The sequence below is a fragment of the Rattus norvegicus genome, chromosome 10 (genome assembly GCF_021556685.1).
Source record: "Rattus norvegicus strain SHRSP/BbbUtx chromosome 10, alternate assembly SHRSP_T2T, whole genome shotgun sequence".
NCBI lineage: Eukaryota > Metazoa > Chordata > Mammalia > Rodentia > Muridae > Rattus > Rattus norvegicus.
This window is the reverse complement of record NC_141543.1, coordinates 7477195-7498507: the sequence shown is the minus strand read 5'-3', so window position 1 is coordinate 7498507 and position 21313 is coordinate 7477195. Positions and strand designations below refer to the sequence as shown.

Below are 21313 nucleotides of genomic sequence, written 5' to 3'. Positions count from 1 at the left end.
CCACCTGTCCTCTCTCTCTGAGCCTGATTTTTCTTATTTGCATAGTGGGACTAAGCATGATGATCTTATGCTAATGTAACTTACAGATTTTAATTTTATGTGTATAAATAAATGGTTTGCCTGTGTGTAGGATGTATGCCTTGTACCCATGGAAGTCAGAAAAGAATTGGAGATGCATGTGTTTGCAGGGCTACCATGTAGGTGTAGGGAACTGAACTCAGGGCTTCTGCAAGAGCAATGAGTGCCCTTAATCACTGAGCCACCTCCCCAACTCTTAACAACTTTGTGATGATTTGGGCCAGGAGTAGTGGCACTTACCTTTAATCCCAGCACTCAGAAGCAGGTAGATCTCCATGAGTTCCAAGCCAGCCGTGTCTATATAGTGATTTCCAGGACAGTTATGTAGAGACACTCTGTTTCAAACAAAACTGTTACAAATGCCAACCAAATAAGATTATTTAATGGATAAGTGGAAGTGAACTTTTTTCCATTTGTAATATATACATTTATTGTAATTCTGTTTTAATTAAAGACTTATTTTTATTTTATGGGGTTGGGGATTTAGCTCAGTGGTAGAGCGCTTGCCTAGCAAGCGCAAGCCCTGGGTTCGGTCCCCAGCTCCGGAAAAAAAAAAAAAAGATATTTTTATTTTATGTGCATGAGTGTTTTGCCAAGCACATATGTCTGTGTGCCATATTTGTACAGTGCCCACAGAAGCCAGAAGAGGGCATTAGATTCCCTGGGACTAGAGTTAGAGACAGTTGTTAGCTACCATGTGGTGCTGGGTCCTCTGGGAGAGCAGCCAGTGCCCTTAACTGTGAAAGTAAATATTTGATCTCACTTTTGATCATTCAGCTCCCAGATAAAAGACACAAACCTTTTATATTTATGACAAGCCTTTAAAGCACTGGAGCCAGGCAGATGTTAACCTTCGAAGCAGTCAGTTTCTACCTCCCACCAAATAACGTTCCATCTCAACAGCTCAATTCCAATTCCAATGCGGGCCAGCCCGCAGGGCCCTGTTTTCATGACTTACCTACCACATGATGGCTTTTCCTCTTTCCTCCTCAACTCTGTCAGACCCCAAGCCTGGGAATTGAAACCCCACCTACCTCTCTTCTGCCCAGTTGTAGGCTGTTGGCATCTTTATTAAACCAATAGTTTTAAATTAAGGAACAAGGTCATATAGCATTATTTGATGTATGTATGAATTCTTTCATCCCTGAGGAAACCAGGGCCAGTATTTAATATTACAGTATGTAGCACCAGGCCAAACCTCAACACTTATCTGCCCAGCCATCTCTCCAGCCCCTTCCTTTTCTCTTAAAATTTACACACACACACACACACACACACACACACACAAATATATATTTATATATAAACATATAAATATATTTTAATTATATATGTATATAAGTGTACATATTTATATGTACACATAAATATATACAATAAATACATAAATATATAAATGTAAATGTTTAATATATAGTTATATTTAAATACACATATATACATGTGTGTGTGTGTGTGTGTGTGTGTGTGTGTGTGTGTGTGTGTGTGTGTGGTCAGTGGGGCCAAGTACAATTCAGGTTGTCAGGTTTGTCACTAAGTGTCTTTATTAGTGAGCCATCTCTTTGGCCCTTGCAGTGTGCTTAATAAATATAAACTATAATTAGTGTGAAAGAGGACTATAATTATTCAAGGTTTTTCCTGTATTCACAAAATTTGATGCAGGTGCTTTACTTATTAAAAGTAATCACTTAGCATTTTAAGACTGCATTACCTAAGTGCTCTGTTTGAAGTCTTCTTGCATGGTTCATAGCTGATTTCAGCCGATGTTTGTTGGTTTGAGATCTTAAAATACTGGACGTGTTGTGGACATGCAGAAGTACAGGGCTTGGGCACCCACTCAGCTTTGGCATCATCTCACAATAGCTTTACTTGTGCTTGCTCATGCCTTGGCTTATAGTTTTTTGATTGTTTTCGTTGTGCCTCACTGAGATGGTTTCATCATATAGCTGAGGCTGTCCTTTGACTCACCGTGTAGCCTAATACATCAGAGTTGCTGTTCCGAGTTATAATCACAGCACTTTGGAGGCTAAGGAGTTAAATGTCTCCAGAGAACTAGGCATTATTTGTCTTTTAGAAGGAAAGACACATAGTTATCAGCAAAGTGGATGAAGAAGAACGCAAAAGGAGAGAACAGGAGAAGTACGCAAAGGAGCAGGTAAGTGCATAAGAAATGATAATGTAATAGAACTAGCTTCTTTCTATATATTTCTGGATTACTGTTGTTGGGTTCATTTAGCCAGCAGATGGCTAATTATCAAAGTTAGTTTTGTTTTTGTTTGTTTTTTAAAGACCAGTATTGCCTTAGATTGTATTTCCTGACTCTCTTGCCTCAGTCTTCCAATTGCCTGATTACAGCCATGTACTACAGTATCCACTTGAAGTTGTTATTTTTATTTATCTATTTTTTTGTAAGTCAACATGATTGACTTGGAAATTACAACACATCCTGTAGGTAGGCATGGTGGTGCATGGTCTAATCCCTGGTTTTGGTCTTAGAAGGTGGAGGTAGGAAGGTTCAAGGTCTGCATACACTTTACAAGATCCTGATTCTGAAAGCAAATAAATAACCCCTGCCCCAGTATATGATGCGATGGGTAAACTGTGACAGCTGTTAATGAACTAATGAGTGCTTTAACCCTTGCTAATTCTACCATCTAAAACAGAAAAGTATGTAGATTGTTTTACCTTTTTTGTTTTAAAGTTTTATATTGTTTTTAAAGATTTACTTTCAATTTTTATTTAGTGTGTGTGTGTGTGTGTGTGTGTGTGTGTGTGTGTGTGTGTGTGTGTGTGACACAGAGAGGGGGTAGGGAGGAGGGAGGGAGGGAGGGAGGGAGGGAGAGAGAGAGAGAGAGAGAGAGAGAGAGAGAGAGAGAGAGAGAGAGAGAGAGTGTGTGTGTGTGTGTGTGTGTTAGGGGGAGGAAGGCTTTCTTGTCCAAGGACACACATGTAGAGGTCTGTGCAAAGCTCCTAGGAGTGGTTCTCTTTTAGCCTTCATGGGGTTCTGAGGGGTGCAGATTGTGAGGCCTTTGTGCAAGCACCTTTACTCTCGGAGCCCTCTTGCAACCCTTTCTGTTTTAATTTAGTTCTTTTACTTAGGAGGAACTGAATGATGCTGTAGGATTTTCAAGAGTCATCCATGCGATTGCTAATTCGGTGAGTCATCCACATTTGGTGTTTTTCTAGTTATATGGCTAAGCACAATATTTAAAATGAAGTGTCTCACTGCTACTGCAAATTGCTCTCTTAGTTACCCTTGGAATGTTTACCTAGTCTGGAGGAAGAAGTTAGTAACACACTTGGGCTGTTGCTGTACAATGTACCAAGTCAGAAGTCATCATCGTTGAATTATATCCAAATCAGTTTTCAAAAAGTCTCTGTTGCAAAAGTACAAAAATGCACACACAACCATGTGTGTGTCCTTTGACACATGAGCCCCCTCCTCTCTCTCTCTCTCTCTCTCTCTCTCTCTCTCACACACACACACACACACACACACACACACACACAAACGATGTGAGAAATAAGTGTTAAGTTGATGTGTATATATATGTATGTATATATAATATACATTACATACATACACACACACATACATACATCTCCCATGCATACGAAGGCACAGAAATACAGGATCACCCTGCCCTATGATGCCTCTGTATAGCTGCACAAAACTGAATTTCATTAATCTGAATACAAGAACTAGAAGTCAAGGAGCAATTAGAGGAATCCGGAGGATAATTACAAGTTGACTTCCTCTATAGAACTGTAATTAAATCCCAAAATTCATCTATCATAATCTTAGTAAGCTTTAGACATATGCTGGCTGTTTGTATAAATGTGCTAGAGCATTCTGTGGTCAACATCTTTCCTTGGCCTTCTGAACGGCATCTACCTTTTGCATGGATAAACCAGGGTGCTCTTGTGTGGATAGTAGATTACCTGGGTCTAAGATTTTCTTCTCTGTGGGCAGTTGGGTCTTGGAAGGAGTTGTCTTGTCCCTTAGATGCTGCCCGTTGAGACCGTCTCAGAGTTCAAATGCCACTCTGTCAACATGGACAGTGGAGAGGAGGCACACTGTCCTCATTTGAAGACAGCACAGATGACAGAGTCTTATAAAAGAAGATCGTTAGCTACAAAGAACTCTGTTACTCAAGCACAATTGAACTGTACTGAACATAAAATTGTGTCATACTGGGAGGAGAAAGGGGGTGAGTCACTTCAGCAGCTGCTAAGGTCGCAAGGACACAGAAAAGCAGGTTCTGGCCCCTTGGTACTGTGTGGAAACTTAGCCAGCATACTTGAAAAGCAAGGGGGCTTCAGTTTTGATCCTCATTAGCTAGCATAATAGTTCATCTTATTTCCAAAGTTGAGGCATTTGTTCTCCTTATACACAGGAGATGCACGTTTCTATTTGCTTAGCTATGCATACTTGGAAAGAATACAGAAGACATTAATAATACCGTTCAATTCCTGTGGCGCCTAGGAAGGTCTGAGAACTGGGAAAAGAACATTCAGTTTAATAAAAGGATCTAAGTAAAATTGTGTTTCTTAGGATTTAGAAAAAATAGTGAGAAAAAAGTTATGTCTATTAGAAATGAAGTTATTCTAATATTTATTTGTTTGTTTTTGAGATAGGGATTTTCTATGTAGCACTGGCTCTCTTGGAACTCACTCTGTAGACCAGGCTGGCCTCAAACTCAGGAATCATTCTGCTTCTGCCTCCCAAGTGCTGGGACTAAAGACATGTGCCATCACTGTCCAACTTAATTTTTTATTAATATTGATAAGCTCTATGAAGCCAATAGGCACATGCACACATTTATTTATTTATTTATTTATTTATTTATTTATTTATTTATTTATTATTTGCTTGCAGAATTTAAGGTAGAATCTAGTACTTTTTAATTTTTTTTTATTAAATAAAAATGTATTCATGTGTATGGGTGTTTGGCCTGAATGTGTGTGTAGACTTGGGAGTGCAGCTACTTTCAGAGTGCAGAAGAGTGTCCGATTCCCCTGGAGCTGTTGTAACCTGCCCAATGTGGATACAGGGAACTGAATTTGAGTTCTTTACAAGATTAGTGTGCACTCTTTTTTTTTAGAGAGTAACTTTTTTTTTTTTCTCTTTTCCTTTTTTTTTTCCAGAGCTGGGGACTGAACCAAGGGCCTTGCACTTGCTAGGCAAGCGCTCTACCACTGAGCTAAATCCCCAGCCCCTTAGTGTGCACTCTTAACCACTGAGCTGCCCTCCAACCCCTCTGGGGGTATTTACACTAATTATCCAGTCAGTACAGGTCTATGTTATATGTTTTATGTATCTAGATGTATTTTGGTGCTACTGAGATTTGACCTTAGGATCTTACAGTTATTAGGTAAAACCTCTTTCAACTCAGCTCCAGCTCCAGCCTCTTTCTCTCTGTCTCTGTCTCTGTCTCTCTGTCCCTGTGTGTGTACATAGACACCTGTGGAGGCTAGAGGACAATCTCTGAGAATCACTTCTCTTCTTCCAATATGGTGGTTCGAGGGATGAAGCCTCAGGCTTCTGATTTCCTACTCACATAAATGTCACAGGAATAGTAAAGAATTTCCGTGCATATCTTGGACAACTGTCCCTGATGCTGACATCCTGAACTGCTGTTCTGTACTTATCAGAACCAGGAAGTGCACATCATTATGATATGGGGAAGTAAACGAAAATCTTAATTTGATTTCAGGGGCTTCTCAGCTAAGTCTTTTATTTTCACAGTTCTGTTCAGGACTGCTTGTAGTTCCTTTTTATCACTTCTTGCTCTTTCTTTGTCTGTATAACTTAATAGTGTTGATGAATTTTCCGTGTTTTTGTTAAATGTCCCTCAGCTGGGATTTGTTGTTTCATGTTTAGAGTCAGAGGGTTCTGTTTTGGGAAGAATAACACAGAAGTAGTATTTATCATGTTGACCTCAGTAATGGATTGTTGAGGCGCCGTCTACTGCTGCTCTATGCAGTTACTGTTTTCTTTTATAGGCAGTAAATGCCTTTGGTGAGTAGGCTGTGCTGTTGCACTTTTGTTGTCTCAGTACTTGAGAGGCAGAAGCAGGAAGGTCAGGAGTCGGGAGGCTAATGTAGGCTACTGAGCATGTAGACATATCATAAAAGTCAACACCAGGCAGCCTAGTTTTGTTGTTGGTTTGTGAGACAGAAACGTCACTGTTCCATCCTGTTGCCTCAACTTACCAAGTTCTAGGAGTACAGGTGCCTACCACCATTGCTGGCTATACACGTGTGTGTGTGTGTGTGTGTGTGTGTGTGTGTGTGTGTGTGTGTGTGTGTGTGAATGAGTACACTGTCGCTGTCTTCAGGCACACCAGAAGAGGGCACCAGATCCCATTACAGATGGTTGTGAGTCACCATGTGGTTGCTGGGATTTGAACTCAGGACCTCTGGAAGAGCAGTCGGTGCTCTTAACCGCTGAGCCATCTCTCCAGCCCTATAACCTAGTATTTTTATTACTTATTTTGTTGCTCAATTTGGAATAGTTTTAATTGGCGCTTTTTTAGTTCGGCTCTTACGTCTCCTATCCGATTACTTTAAACATTTACTGGTGTCATGCAGTGTTTCCCCTGGCTTCATTCTGGAAACTGATTTCTTTCTTTCTTTTTTTTTTTCCTTCTTTTCTTTATTAACTTGAGTATTTCTTATTTACATTTCGAATGTTATTCTTGGCAGGACCCAGGGCTTCCCCTTCCACTGGTGCTCTTACTAGGCTATTCATTACTACCTATGAGGTTGGAGCCCAGGGTCAGTCCATGTATAGTCTTTGGGTAGTGGCTTAGTCCCTGGAAGCTCTGGTTGGTTGGCATTGTTGTTCTTATGGGGTCTTGAGCCCCTTCAAGCTCTTCCAGTCCTTTCTCTGATTCCTTCAACGGGGGTCCCGTTCTCAGTTCAGTGGATTGCTGCTGGCATTCGCCAAGACTGAACCCCCAGTGAACGTGATTGTTGGGGGGAGGTCGGTAATGTGGGGAGGATGGGGAGGGGAACACCCATATAGAAGGGGAGGAGAAGGGGCTAGGGGGATGTTGGCTCGGAAACCAGGAAGGGGAATAATAATCGAAATGTAAATAAGAAATACTGAAGTTAATAAAGATAAAAAAAAAAAAAAAGCAGGCTGAGCAAGCCATGGGGAACATGTCAGTAAGCAGCACCCTCCAGAGCCTCTGTTTCAACCCCTGCCTCCAGGTTCCTGTCCTGTCTGCGTTACTATCCCAACTTCCTCTGTTGATGAACAGCATGTGAACACGTAAACCAAATAAACCCTTTCCTCCCTTAATTGCTTTGTATTTATAGTGCTTATCAAAGCAGTAGAAACCCTAAGACAATGTTTATGTTAAAAATGGAGTCATCTAGCCAGGGCTACACAGTGAGCTCTAGCTCAGCCCACGCTACAGAGAGAGACCCCTATGTTGAATAAAACATAACACCCATCTTAACCCACTATTGTGAGAAAAACAAACAAGCAAAATTTGAAAGCAGAGCTGGACGTGGTGGCACAGGCCTAATCTCAACACTGGGGGAACAGAAGCACAGAAGCATAAGATTAGTAGTTACAGGTTATCCTCAGCTACATAGGTGTTCAAGGCTAACCTGGGCTTCATCAGGTCTAATCTCAGTTCCTACTCTAACTCCCAAAACTGAAACTACAACATCTTCTCTCTGTTCCCCGAGGAATCATAAGGCTGGGCAATCTAAGGTGATATTGTATATTAGTAGGTAATTTTTTAAAATTTTATAAATTTAATAAAGAATTTTATTTTTTGTAGCTACTGAAATGGAGTAATTTATTGTACATGTATGATTGAAAAGCAATGACAGTCATCAAAATGGCTCAATGGGTAAAGGTGCTTGCTACTGGTGATTTAGTCTGATTTCCTAAATCCATGTAAAGGTGGAAGGAGGGACATAGTCCACAAAGTTGTCACCCGGTCTCCTCCACAGGCATTCTGTAGCTTGTGTATCTGTCACCCGGTCTCCTCCACAGGCATTCTGTAGCTTGTGTATCTGTCACCCGGTCTCCTCCACAGGCATTCTGTAGCTTGTGTATCTGTCACCTTGGCCACCTGCTCCAGTATACGCATGCATATGTGAGTGCTCAAGTGCACACACACACAGACTAATAATAATAACTTTTTAAAAGAACAATGGTGTGCCATGAGCCATTGCACATAGATGATGTAGGAAATGAAAATGTATTGAGTTTAGCAACATTAGGAGTAGTTATTTTTACATTTTATAACATTATTATATATAAATCTCTAAAATATGTAGGTTTTAAAGATGTTTTAAGAGTCTTAAAGGTATATATTTGAAGTCAAAGTTCTTAGGATTTCAGATTTTATTGTTTACAAGTGCTTCAGTCAAACTACTTCTAGCCAGGCACGTTGTTCTCTATAATCTCAGTTTCTCAGAGAGACTGAGGCAGGAGGATTGCTGTAGCTCAGAAGTTCAGGGGCAACCTGGACAGTATAGCAAGACTTGTCTAAAAACCAAAACCAACAACAAGAAACTACATCAAAATTTTGAAAATAACAAGATTTATAAAAATGTGAAAAATGGAAATAAATCACAAAGAATGGGCACAGTGGCTGTGCACCTATAATCCCAGCGCTTGAGAAGCTGAGGCAGGAAGAGCATGAGGCCTATGTGGGTTACCTAGGTAGGGAGCAGCAGGCTCGCCTGACTGTGTTGTGACTCCGTCTCATATGAAGCGTCCTCCTTATTCGCAAGCCCTGAAGCAACTCTGACATACTTCTCCTAACCGTCTTTCCCCAGGGGAAGCTGGTTGTTGGACACAACATGCTCTTGGATGTCATGCACACTATTCACCAGTTCTACTGCCCTCTGCCTGTGGTGAGTGGCTGCAGTGTCAAAACCCACCTGCTTTTTCTGTGAGTGCTCACTCTCCGCCGGGCTGTGATTCCTCATTTCTCCTCATTTCCTGGTATGCAGGATGTTCCTAGGAAGACCTTACATGGGTTTCTTTTATTATTTTTATTATTTTGTGTGTATGGTGAGTGTTTTGCCTGCACGTATGTGGGCATGCTTGGTTACCCAAGGAGCTTCAGAAGAAGGTACTCTAGAGCCAGAGTGACAGTTCTGAGCTGTGAGTTGGATGCTGGGTCTTCTGAAAGAGCAGCACGTGCTATTCATCAGTGAACTCAGACATCATCTTTAAATTCCTTTTTTAGGGACCTAGGAAGATAGTTTGAAAGTACTCTGAGCTGCTGAGCTGGCTTTGCTGTTTGATAGGATATATACATCAACTATGTTAAGGAGTTGACAGCTGTCTGCTATTGCCAGAGCAAGTCAATGCTGGTAGGTTTGTTCATTAACTGCTGCACACAGGATAGGCCACAGGCATCTCCAAAATTAGACTTGGGAGAGCCAGCAGGAACACAGTGCCACTTGATTTTGCTATTGCCGAGCACCTTGAGGCTCCCTGGGGACCATGGTGGCATTTCTGTACCTGGAGCCAGGTCATCTGAGTCATTATCGTATGGTTTTTTGCCCCTGTATTGGCTTTTTCCCCTTGTTCCATAACTGCTGTGGCTCTGTCTCTTGTCCCCATAACTCTGCTGTCCACCCTCCTTCATTTTTCTGTCCTTCAAAAACCTCCCTCTCTGCCATGACTTAAGCCACAAATACCATAGGTACTCCAACATCCATCCCTAGCTCTGGTCTCTCTCAATTCCAGGTGTACATTTCATGCTAGACTCTAGCCCACAGACTAAGGCATTTTTAAGATTTATGTATCTCAAAGGAGATTTAAAAGTTTGGCACATCCCCCTCCTCCCTTTTCCTTCTTTCATTGTCTTCAAACCAGTTCTTTTTTCTATTTCTGTTACTCTGATTTCCCATCTGCAGCCCTGTGTTTCACGTCAGCCCTGAGTTCTGCTATCCAGCAGATGATCCTGATGATGTTTCATACCTGAGATCTTATCTGTGTCTCTTTCAAGTAGCCATCCTTCTCTGCTGCAGTTCAGCCTGGATTCGAGTCCTTTTTTCCCATTTAACATTCAGTTTGTCTTTTATACTACATATTGGCAACGTTTTTATAAAACACCAAAAAACCTAGTTTTCTAGGCTGTACAATGCTGGGACAACTCTCTAGTCTGCCATTATAACCCTGAGACTGCTGTGTTAGATAATACCTGATTTAAGGGGGAAATGAGGTGGCGACCGTCAGTGTCCAGCGTCATCACGTTAAGGTATGAATGGGGAGGCATGGAGTTGGCAGAACGCATAAACACAGGAATCTTCTCTTTAGGTCAAACAGGTTTTCTTATTTTTTAGAGGGAAAAGCATGCGCACGTGTGTATACACACATTTGGCGAATGAAGAATCTGGTGGCCCTAAGAACTTTATTCTTTCTCTCATAGCTTATATATTCTAGCAAAATCTTTCAAGCAATATAAAAATTACAATGTGGTTATATTACTGGCAGGCTGCAATTTGCAGTTATAACCAAAGGATCATTGGCTTTTGTTATTGATCTTTAAAAGTAATCTTATAAAATATAAAAGAGTCATAAATCTAAATTTTTATACATTAAAAAAATATCATTTTTATTTTAAATCCTCAAGGTGAACACCTACTCAGTAACAGTTGTTTATTAAATTATATCAGGAAGCTTAGGGAAAAAATGGGTACAGAAATCAATCATCTCTTTGATCACAGAGAGGCTCACTGGCCAGTGCTAGTCGTGCTGCCACTCTTCTTGTTCCCTGACTTCAAAAAAATCCTTTGTTTAATTATCAAAAGTGTGCCTTTCTGACCTGTAAGTTGTTCCCTTAGATTTTTGTCAAAGCCACTAACAAAAGCATCTTAACATAACTTTCGAGAGTCTGCATCTCTCAGTTCTTTCTGAAGGTGGTTGAATCATTAATCTGTAGCAGCAGTGCTGGAAAAAGATCAGTCACTGTTATAAGCGCCAATGACATTCTCCGGTGAGGGGAGAAGCCCCCTTAAAGATTACCTACAACTCATAGATTATGAGGATGTCATGACTGTGGGGGCAACAAGCTGAGAGAAACTCCACAGCAGCATGAAGACCTTAAGACACAGTCTTCTGGGCTCTGCCTCTCTGAGGCATTTCCATCGTGCTTGTGCTAATGGCTGGGCCACAGTCTATGAGTTCAAAAGCTGTTTTGTTGTTCTTCCTCCACAACCCTGAACAGGTGACCAGATTTGGGTTGTGTGGCTGTAGTTTGCTAATCCATGAGTATTAGGGTTCTAGAGGAACAGAATTGATAGAATTAATACGAGCGCACACACACACACACACACACACACACACACACACACACACAGTTTGTCTATCACAGTTAGACAAACCATGGCTGTCTATGAGTGTAAAGTCCAAGAACCCTGTAGCTGTTCAGTCCAAGAGGCTGCACGTCTCAGCTGGTCGTTAGTACATGCCGGAATCCTTAAGAAGTAGGCTCTAATGCCAGTGAAGGAACGAACTTGAGCCAGTAATAGCAAGAGTAGCAGGCAAAGAGAATGGTGTCCCCCTTCCATGTCCTTTATGTGGGTTGCCAACAGAAGGCATGGTCCAGATTTAAGGTGGAAAAGTCAAGATTGAAGGTTTGTCTTCTCACCTCAAAAATTCAGATTAGAAATGGGTTATCCCACTTAGATGACTTAATTTAAAAAAAGGTCTCTCACAGGTGTGCCCAGCTATTTGGATTTTATAATTCCAGATGTAGTCAAGTTAACCAATGGCTATCACACTTTATTTATTTTATGTTCTTTAAAAAAAACTTATTTTAGGGCAGGTTAGGTGTCTCAGTGATTAAGTGCACTTGCTGCCTTTTCAGAGGGGCTGGGTTTTGCTCCAGCCTTTAACTCCAGCTCCAAGGGATCTGATGCCCTCAGGCCTCCAAGGGCACTTGCAAAAATGTAGAGCTCATGAACTCACCCATATACATACACAAATAAAAATAATTTTTTAAAAGTGTACGAGTGTTTTGCCTACATGTATGAATGTGCTCTATTTGCTTGCCCGATGTTGCAGAGGCCAGAGAAGGGTGTAACTGGAGTTACAGATATTTGTGAGCCACCATATGGGTGCTGAGAATTGAACCTGTGTCCTCTGGAAGATCAGCAAATGCTCTTAACCAGGACCCATCTCTTTAGCGTCCACGTTCTTTTTTTTTTTTTTTTTTTTTTTTTAAATCTCACATGAAGCCCAGACTGCCTTTGAACTCAGGTTCAAGTGCTCAGATTACAACATGCCGTCCACCTCCTGGCTCAGTCAGTCCTGCTTTAAATTGCTGTGAGTCTGGACTCATCATTTGTTGCTTGCAAGTTTCAACTTGTAAGATTTGGCTGCTTTGACGTTGGCTAGGTCATGTTGCCCTATCAGCCCCTGATAGTTTTTTGGAGGAGAGCAGTGGGTTCGTTGCTATTTGTCCTAGGGCTTGGTCTTAAGGTACCACTGCTTCCATGGCAACCCATCCATCACTCTCTAGGATTTAAGAGTTCCAGCAAAAGTGATGGCCAGACGTTTTCATTTTCTGTCTACAGAGCTCATGGTTGTTTTTAGTTATTCATTTCTTACTAGCCATGGAGACCAAAGGAACAAGGGTTATGGTTAGTTAGTTACCATAAGGACTGAGGGAGCATATTTAATATTGTGCTTCTGATGTTCTTAATAGCAAACAGAGACAGGCACATGGAAGGCATTAAGTATTGATTTAACAAATGAGTGTCTTCTGACTACTGCTTTTATAATCCTCTGAATGTGGCTCTTTTCACATCACTAACCCTGCTTAAGATTCCCAGGAAATCCCACATTCTTTGTTGCTGCATCTAGCTGACCCTTTGGAGTTGGGTCTGTCAGATTGTATCTGATTGCTTATATTCCCCAGCCTCTACTAGGTCCATGTTCCTCGGCAGGCTGATATGTGCTCTGGCAGGCCTGTTGCTTGTTCCATGTTCTCAGTCTACATCTCCACTTACCCTTTCCTGCCCTGCAGCTCTTCTCTGCTTGCTGCCTTGCTGGAACCCTCAGTGACTGATTCCCCAGGGCTTGGGGCTTCCTGGTGCCTAAGTTTTGCTCTGTACTGTATGGCCCCTTCTTTTAGGTGCTAGGTCTGAGGAGGATTGACTTAACCTTGTGTGTGAGTGCTCAGAAAATATGAACTTGAGGCTAGTTCAATTCAAATTCTACCAGTGTCTTAGTCAGGGTTTCTATTCCTGCACAAACATCATGACCAAGAAGCAAATTGGGTTTATACCTCCATATTGCTGTTCATCACCAAAGGAAGCCAGGACAGGAACTCACACAGGGCAGGAACCTGGAGGCAAGAACTGATGCAGAGGCCATGGAGGGGTGCTGCTTACTGGCTTGCTCAGCTTGCTTTCTTTTAGAACCCAGGACCACCAGCCTACAATGGGCCCACTTCCCTTGATCACCAATTGAGAAAATGCCTCACAGCTGGATCTCGTGGAACATTTCCTCAAGGGAGCGCCTTTCTCTGTGATAACCCAGCTTGTGTTGAGCTGACACCAAACCTGCCAGTACAACCAGAAAGCAGGTGATTGCAGTTTTATCTCACCAAGGTACCTGAGGTGATTTAGCATGTGTACACAAATGCACACACACCTTTTCATCCCCTGCATTATCAGAAGAATAGTGTTCTTTTATTTAGCTGTGGAAAAAATGACAAGAATAGCAGACAATCTATTGAAGATGGTAGAATAGTTATATTTCCTGCCACCATATTTAAGTTAAAAAACATTAATTTTATTTTTGTGTGGGTGTTGTCTTAGGGACCAAAAAACAAGTTGTGGTTAAAAGGGTATATTTGGCTTATACTTACATATCAATGCTCATCATGGAAGGAAGTCAGGATAGGAATTCAAATGAGGCAGGAACCTGAAGGCAGCAGCTGATGTAGAGGCCATCGATGCTGGATGAACACTGCTTATGGACTTGCTCAACATGACTTGCTCAGCCTACTTTCTTATAATGAACGCAGGACCACCAGCCCAGGCATGGAACCACAATGGGGATGGCCCCCCTCCATCAGTAACAAATTAAGGAAATGAATTACAAGTGGAACTTATGGGGGGTACTTTCTCAATTGACGTTCCTTCCTGTCAGATAATTCTAATTTGTATGACAAGTTGACATAAGACTAGACAGTACAATCTTGCCTGTTGTGTTGCTGTGAAGAGACACTATGACCAGAACATCTCTTAGAAAATAAAGTATTTAATTTGGGGCTTGCTAAGAGTTCTAGAGGGTGAGTAGGAAACAGGCATGGCCTTGGAGCAATAGCTGAAAGCTTTGCATTCTGATCTGCAGGCAGCAGGGAGAGGGGCAGGGCTGGAATGGGCTTTTGCAACCCCAAATTCCAGTAACAGACCTTTCCCAACAAGGCTTTACCTAATCCTTCCCAAATAGTTATGCTAACTGTGGACCAAGCTTTCAAACTTAGGAGCCTGTGGGGTTATTCTAATTCCAACCACTACGCCTGTTTACATGTCTGTGTAACACTTGAATGCCTGTACCAATGGAAGCCAGAAGAGTGCATCGCGTCCCCTGGGACTAGAGTTATACAGTTCAGAGCTGCCATGTGGTCCTGGGAATTGAACCCCAGTCTTCTGGAAGAGCAGCCAGTGCTCTTAACCGAACCATCTCTCCAGCAACTGGCACAGTATTTTAAATATGTAAATGTAAAGCTGGTTGTAGCTTATCTCTAATTCAGAATTCCTACATGATGGAAGGTGGAGACAGAAGAATCCTTGGAAGCTTATGGGTGAGGTAGCCTAGCACACAGTGAACAAGACACCCTAGCTCAGACATGCTGGAAGGAGAAGTCAGACCTTAGACATTGTCTTTGGAGTTTCACACATGCTCTACGGCAGGCTTATGCTCAATATGTATATACGGATTATGCTAGCACACAGTGAACAAGACACCCTAGCTCAGACATGCTGGAAGGAGAAGTCAGACCTTAGACATTGTCTTTGGAGTTTCACACATGCTCTACGGCAGGCTTATGCTCAGTATGTATATACGGATTATGCGCACAGATCTACCAAGATGAAAATAAAAGAAAGAAACCATATCTTGTTTAGCGGAGACTTTCTTACTCGACCTCCCACTCCTTGAGCATGACCTTATAGGCATTAGTCCAGTATTCTTTGTTGGGCCTGGAGGTGGCCATAATTCTACTCTTCTCTCTCTCTCTCTTTTTTTAATAAAACTTTGGTGGCGTTGAAAGGTCCACAGCAGACATCAGGGCACTTCCGTGTGACTTAGCCTTAGCCCCTTGTTCATGTCTTGTCCATTGAGTCACTTGCAGTCTTTGCGAAGCTGCTGTGTATTTAGTTTACAGGCTGGGAAAGCTACTTGTAAATGGCAGCTTGCTGTGCAGCATGAATAACTTTAAACAGAGTGGTGGTTTACTGAGGGTCAGGAGGGTCACTGCCCCGGCTAGCATGACAATTACGTATATAAATGGGCTAATTCAAAATTAAAGTGCTGTCTAAATTTCTGCTCTAGAATTCCTCCTCAAAACTTGTTTGTTAAAAGTAACTTTTATTCGACTAATTTAGGTGTACTCTCAGAGGCTTAATGCCTCAGGCTGCTAACGGAGGCCCAGTCCTGGAAGCCCCTAGCCTCCAAGCACTCTTATCTAGACCTAGAATGTTTTCAGCCTCAGAGATTGACTGCTAAGTAAGCTCACCCTTTTTAGTTCTTTCTGAACTCTGGCTGACGGGTTCAACTCAGCTGTTCTGCCTCAAACTCCTCTCCAAGCTGACTGATTCCATCTGGCTTCTCTCCTGGCCTCTCCTGAATTGCTTGTTTGATCTCAAACTAATTCTGGCAATATGTTCCAACCTTCTGGCTCCTTTTCGTTCTCTGGCTCCTTCTGTCTTCACCTGCGTCTCCTTATTCTCGCTCTGCAGCCTCTCTCTAACCATCATAGTAAAACTGCCTTCTTTCTTTGCACTGTCCCTTAAATAACTTCCTCCCCCTCCTCCTCTCTCTTGAGAGTTGGGCATATCATATTCTGTCAAATCTTTCTCTGATTCATCATGCTGTCTGCCACTCAATTAGATATCACTTTCAAACATGGATGCTTCTATAAACTAATAAGGTGTATACCAAGGGTGTGTCTGTGTTCGAGCCAGAAGGAGGATTAAAGGTATGTGCTAAGGACTGAGCCACACCACAGCTAGAAACAGGTTTTCCCAGTAAACAACACAATCTTGGTTCACAGTGTGATTTCATATCCTCCAACAGCTGTTACTGACATGTTCGAAATTTACTGCGTACTTAGGCATGTTCCAGGGTCTGTGTTTTTATGGCCATTTTAACTAACAGCCGGAGATAGGCTCAGATTTAAGCTGCTTTACAGTGTGTTTGTTCCCACATCAGCCACTTACTGTAGTTCTGCCATTTAGTGTCACTATTAGCATAAGTCAGCTATCACTGAACTCCCGGGTGCAGTCACTCAGGTCAGCAGTACTTTACATGTGAGGAACCACTTTCTCATTAGTTCAGCTGCAGAATCTTTAGGTTATGATTTACTTATCTATGTCACATAGTTCTCAGGGAATAAGAACTGGGAGATATTCCTAAATTCACTATTTATTTAATTTTCATTACATTAAAACCTTTAATTCTGTGAATTGTCTGTGTGTTATGTGTGTTGCCAAGGTGAGCCTGTGGAGGTGGCTCTCGAGGTCCGAATAGGGCATCCGGTGCTTGGAACTAGATATGGGTGGTTTCGCACCAGCATGTGGGTGCTGGGGAGCTAACCTGGGTCATCTGCAAGAGCAAAAGCACTCTTAGCTTTGGAGTCATCCCTCTAGCTCCTAAGATATTTCTTAATTACATGTGGATCTTACCATTTAGCTTGAGGCCCATGTGAATCATGACAGTTAACATTTGAGGGAACATTTGAGCTGAGAACTGCAGCTGCTCTCGTGTGTTTCTAGCAGTACTGTGGGCTGTTAGGAAAACAGTAACAGGTTGTTTTCTTGCTTTTCAGGACCTGAATGAGTTTAAGGAGATGACAACATGTGTCTTCCCCAGGTGAGCCTTCTGTAAGAGCCCTGACATTTAAGACACTCAATGAGGCACAAGTAGTCAGTTGTCCAAGCTGGGAAGGGATTTAATGGAGTGCATATCCCCAGCTTGGCCATAGTTGACTGTTTAAATTTATGAGTAATTTGACCATCCTATTAAAGATCAGATTCTAACTTAGAGTGAAAGTAGAAAGTAGTTGACGGCTCCCCTTTTTCTCTCCTGCATCTTGCTTTCTTAAGGACTGGTGAAGGGTCCTCTTCTGGCCATTCACACATGGGGGATATACCCCTTTAATTGTTGATGTGTCTTAACTGACTGTGCTGTCTCCTCAGTTAAGAACTCTGTGGCAGGCTGGAGAGATGGCTCAGCGGTTAAGAGCACTGACTGCTCTTCCAGAGGTCCTGAGTTCAAATCCCAGCAACCACATGGTGGCTCACAGCCATCTGTAATGAGACCTGATGCCATCTTCTGGTGTGTCTGAAAACAACTACAGTGTACTTATATACATTAAATAAATAAATCTTAAAAAAAAAAAAAGACCTTTGTGGCTAGAGGCATTCCCCATCCTCACCCCTGCCATTCAGCATCTGCATCTCCATTGAACACCCAGCTAACTGGAGGGAAGGTGGCTGTGTACAGACAGGATCTTGGTCACTCGTGAGTGCAGGGTAAAGAACACACACCCGAGAGTAGCTTCAGAGAACTGGTTCAGTTTATTGGAGTAAACAAAGGCTTTGTGGGGAATATCAGGGTGAGTGTACATTATTGGCTGGACCATCATTTGCACCAGGAGGAATTCTAAGTGCTGCTGGACTTGACCTTATAAGTGGGAAGGAAGTTTTAACTTGACCACTGCCTACATGACCTCCTCTAGGGAGGCAAGGGTGGGGTACAGGACAACATGCACCAGGACATGCAGGCCTGGGGCATGAGGGGATCAGTCCTACTCCTGCCGATTGTCCCCATTCTTGTTTTAGGCCTGCTCCCTCCAGTCCCACGGCTCCCTGACTCCTTGGCTCCATACACATCCTATCTTTCATTAATGCCAGTACTCTTAGTGTTTTTACAGTTAGCATTGCATTTCATGAAGTTTGACCATGCCATTTGTGCATGTGTGATCAACCAAATTCATGGAGCTTTTGAAGAAGAGCAAGCTAGGTAGCTGTTGCTGCCATAGCCACAGTGTTTACATTCATGTGGAACTAGGTTTAGATAGAATTGTTACATAGTCATTCTCTTCCCTAGTGTTTGTCTCTGTAGTAGAGAGGTTAAGTATTCTGCTTTATCTCCTTGCTGGGATGTAATACCTGACACCGCCAGCTGGCGCATGGTCTGAGGGCCATGGTCTGTCTCCAGGGAAGAGGGATGCTGGTCTTCATGGCGTTGAGCACTCACAAGAGCTGATTAGGAAGCAGAGAAAGGACTTACCTGCCTTTCTCTTCTGTCTTACCCACACAGTGAGGATAGCACTATCTGCTTTTTAGGTCTTCCTTCCTCAGTTAAACCTCTGGGAACTTCTCAAAGGATGGCACAGAGGTGTGCTTATAGGTGATTCCTAATCCAGCCAAGCTGACAGTAGAGCTTAGCTGGCACTGAAAGAATAGCAGCAGGGAACTTCCCAGTGCAGACTTTGGCTCCTGAAGAGTTCAGACTCCAAATCAGGCAGCAGCAGTGGGCATGGTGGTGTGGGAAGGGTGGATTCGGTAGAACAGTGAAGTGTGGAGTGCTTGCCTTACTTTCAAGATGGAGACTGCCTGCAGCACTTTGGTGAGTGAAGGACGCAAGCACATGGGACTCTGTCCTCAGCTCATCAACCACACTGCCACTCAATTCACACAGACCCGTGTGTTTGTTTCATCTCTCCACTTCTATGTGTTTTATGAGAGTATTTAATATATGAAGAATATGTTTTATTTATGAAATATTTTAAGTACTTTTATATTTTAACAAAGTACATTTTCGATATTGATATATATTTATTTACCTTATTAAAATGTGTTTTGTTTCTAGACTCTTGGATACTAAATTGATGGCCAGCACCCAGCCCTTTAAGGTATTATTTAAATTTGAACTATCACTTATAAGGTATAATTTGAAGTTTCTGTTTGTTTGAGACAGACCCTTGCTATGCCTGGGCAGGCAGGCCCTGAACTCACCCTGTAGCTAAACAGTAGTAACTTTGAGTTCCTAATACCCTGCCTTTGCCTCCCATGTGCTGAGGTGAAAGTGTGTGCTGTCATGTCCAGCTCTCTTCGAAAGTTTCTGCATTACCACAAATAGCTTTGGGATTCTGATCCAGTTAAGTGTTATTTCAAACACATTAGAAAATAGTAAGAGAGAAGTTGGAAAAGAACAGAAATAATATAAAAATGTGAAGTTATCTTTATTTTTCCCGGTTTTGAATGTAAGTCCCCCACTTCCACCCAGGGTTTCTTTGTATAATTGCCTTGGCTGTCTTGGAACTTGCTTTGTAGACCAGAGTGGCCTCAAATTCAGAGCTCTACCTCCCCTCTGCCTCCCAGGTGCTGTAAAGGCAAGTCCAACCACCACCCAGCTTGTAATTTATGTTATTAAATAGGTCATACCTGCAAACAGCTTGTCTTTTGTCTGCTTGCCTTCTTATTTTACATATTTGGACATCTTTTCTAATAATTTAAGTTAATGTATTTACATTCTTGTCAAGGACTTTCTGAACCTTCTGACCAGTACACTAGGACAGTGCTTTCCAGCTCTGTGTCTGCCAGCAATCTTGGACGTTAAGAACTGTCTGTAGCCTTCCCACAGTGCCTGTCCAAGTGCTGCCATCCCCCAACTCTTCAGCAAATAGAAGCTTGTTTTTCTCCCTCTGCCAGGTTTTTTTTTTTTTTTTTCACAATTTTGCTTTTGTAATGTGTGGTTATCTTTAAACTCTTCATCCTGCTGCCTCAGCCTCAGATAGCTGGGATTACAAGTGAGCACCAGGACTGCCTGAGTTTGTAGGTTTTTACACTGTATATCTTTCCATGTCATCATAACTTTCAGTAGTGAACCTTGAACTTGCTCCTTTCACAAATTTATTCTAATGGCTTCTATTCTTTTAGAAGACACAAGAGGGCAGTATGGGGTGCTTTTTTCCATGTGTATACCCTAAATTGACTCTCCTTAATCTCTTGCTCTGAGATGAAATGTCCTAACTGTCCGCCTCTTGCTTTGCAGGATATCATTAACAATACATCCCTTGCAGAGTTGGAAAAGCGGTTGAAAGAGACACCTTTTGACCCTCCTAAAGTTGGTAAGAACCTAAAAACCATCCAACTTCGGAAATTACTAATATGTTCTATAGAAAAGAATGTAAAATGTCTCTGAAACAGTAATGAACTGTTTGTAGACTTGAGCTGGGTTAGCCTTCAGGCCCTGACTGGATGGCTGCTTTCTGAATAAAGACAGTATTCTAGTTCTATGTCTAGCTATATCCACATCATGTTAAGAGAGTTGGGTAGCCATTCACTCTGACGTTTGGCAATTAAAGTTTTAAGGCTTTCATTTCCTAATGCTTGGAATTCTCCCAAAACTTGATGTATCCTTTTATCTGGTACATTGTTTGAACAGAAACAGAGAGTCAGTGACTGGTCATTAGAGAGGCAATGAAAATACATTTTGGGTCACAGAAAACCCAAGAACTGGGTGTGCTGCCAAGATGAGAACACACCTCAGTGTCCTCTGACTAAACAGTATCCTTGAGGGAAGCCAGCAGTCAGGAGGAACACTTGGTATCATATGAGTTGTGTGGTATGAGTGGCCCCACCACTGTGTTTTGGGGCGCTGTGTCCTTGGTCCTGTTACCCACATTATGCTGCTGACTCTACAGTCCTTGGGCTGTGGCCGGAGACATTGAGCATAGCATTAGTGGTCCAGAAGTTGGTGATGGAGGGTAGTAGGGTAGACAGGGCCATAGGTATTTGGTTCCCTTTTGGGTAATAGTCCAAGAGTTCCGTGTGAGCTAGGTAGAGGGAAGGAAACCCACACCCTGTGTGTAATGAGATAATTGATCTGGGGAATAACGATCTTCAGCAGGTGCTGTCGAGGGTCTTATTTAAGCACTACAGTGTTAAAAGGCTTTCTTTCTTAGCAAGTGTCCAGCCCAATATTTAGTATGTGAGGAAATTAAAG

The 21313-nt window shown here is 42.2% G+C and overlaps 1 protein-coding gene across 23 annotated transcripts in view; it reads left to right on the top strand.

Annotated features, from left to right (window-relative positions):
* Window positions 1–21313, top strand: part of Parn (poly(A)-specific ribonuclease) — a 138039-nt gene that overhangs the window by 25753 nt on the left and 90973 nt on the right. For 6 of the 23 annotated variants that reach the window (XR_015630735.1, XR_015630733.1, XR_015630734.1 and 3 more), the window contains exons 11-16: window positions 2153–2233; window positions 3178–3234; window positions 8887–8964; window positions 17127–17170; window positions 19175–19217; window positions 20360–20435. Coding sequence is in view for 8 of the 23 variants with exons in the window: in XM_087572720.1 (XP_087428846.1) it covers window positions 2153–2233; window positions 3178–3234; window positions 8887–8964; window positions 17127–17170; window positions 19175–19217; window positions 20360–20435 (379 nt within the window). In the remaining 15 variants the exon portion in view is untranslated. Of the gene's footprint in view, window positions 1–2152; window positions 2234–3177; window positions 3235–8886; window positions 8965–13488; window positions 13656–17126; window positions 17171–19174; window positions 19218–20359; window positions 20436–21313 lie in introns of all 23 variants that reach the window. The other 17 variants (XR_015630739.1, XR_015630741.1, XR_015630738.1 and 14 more) reach the window with 5 other exon arrangements.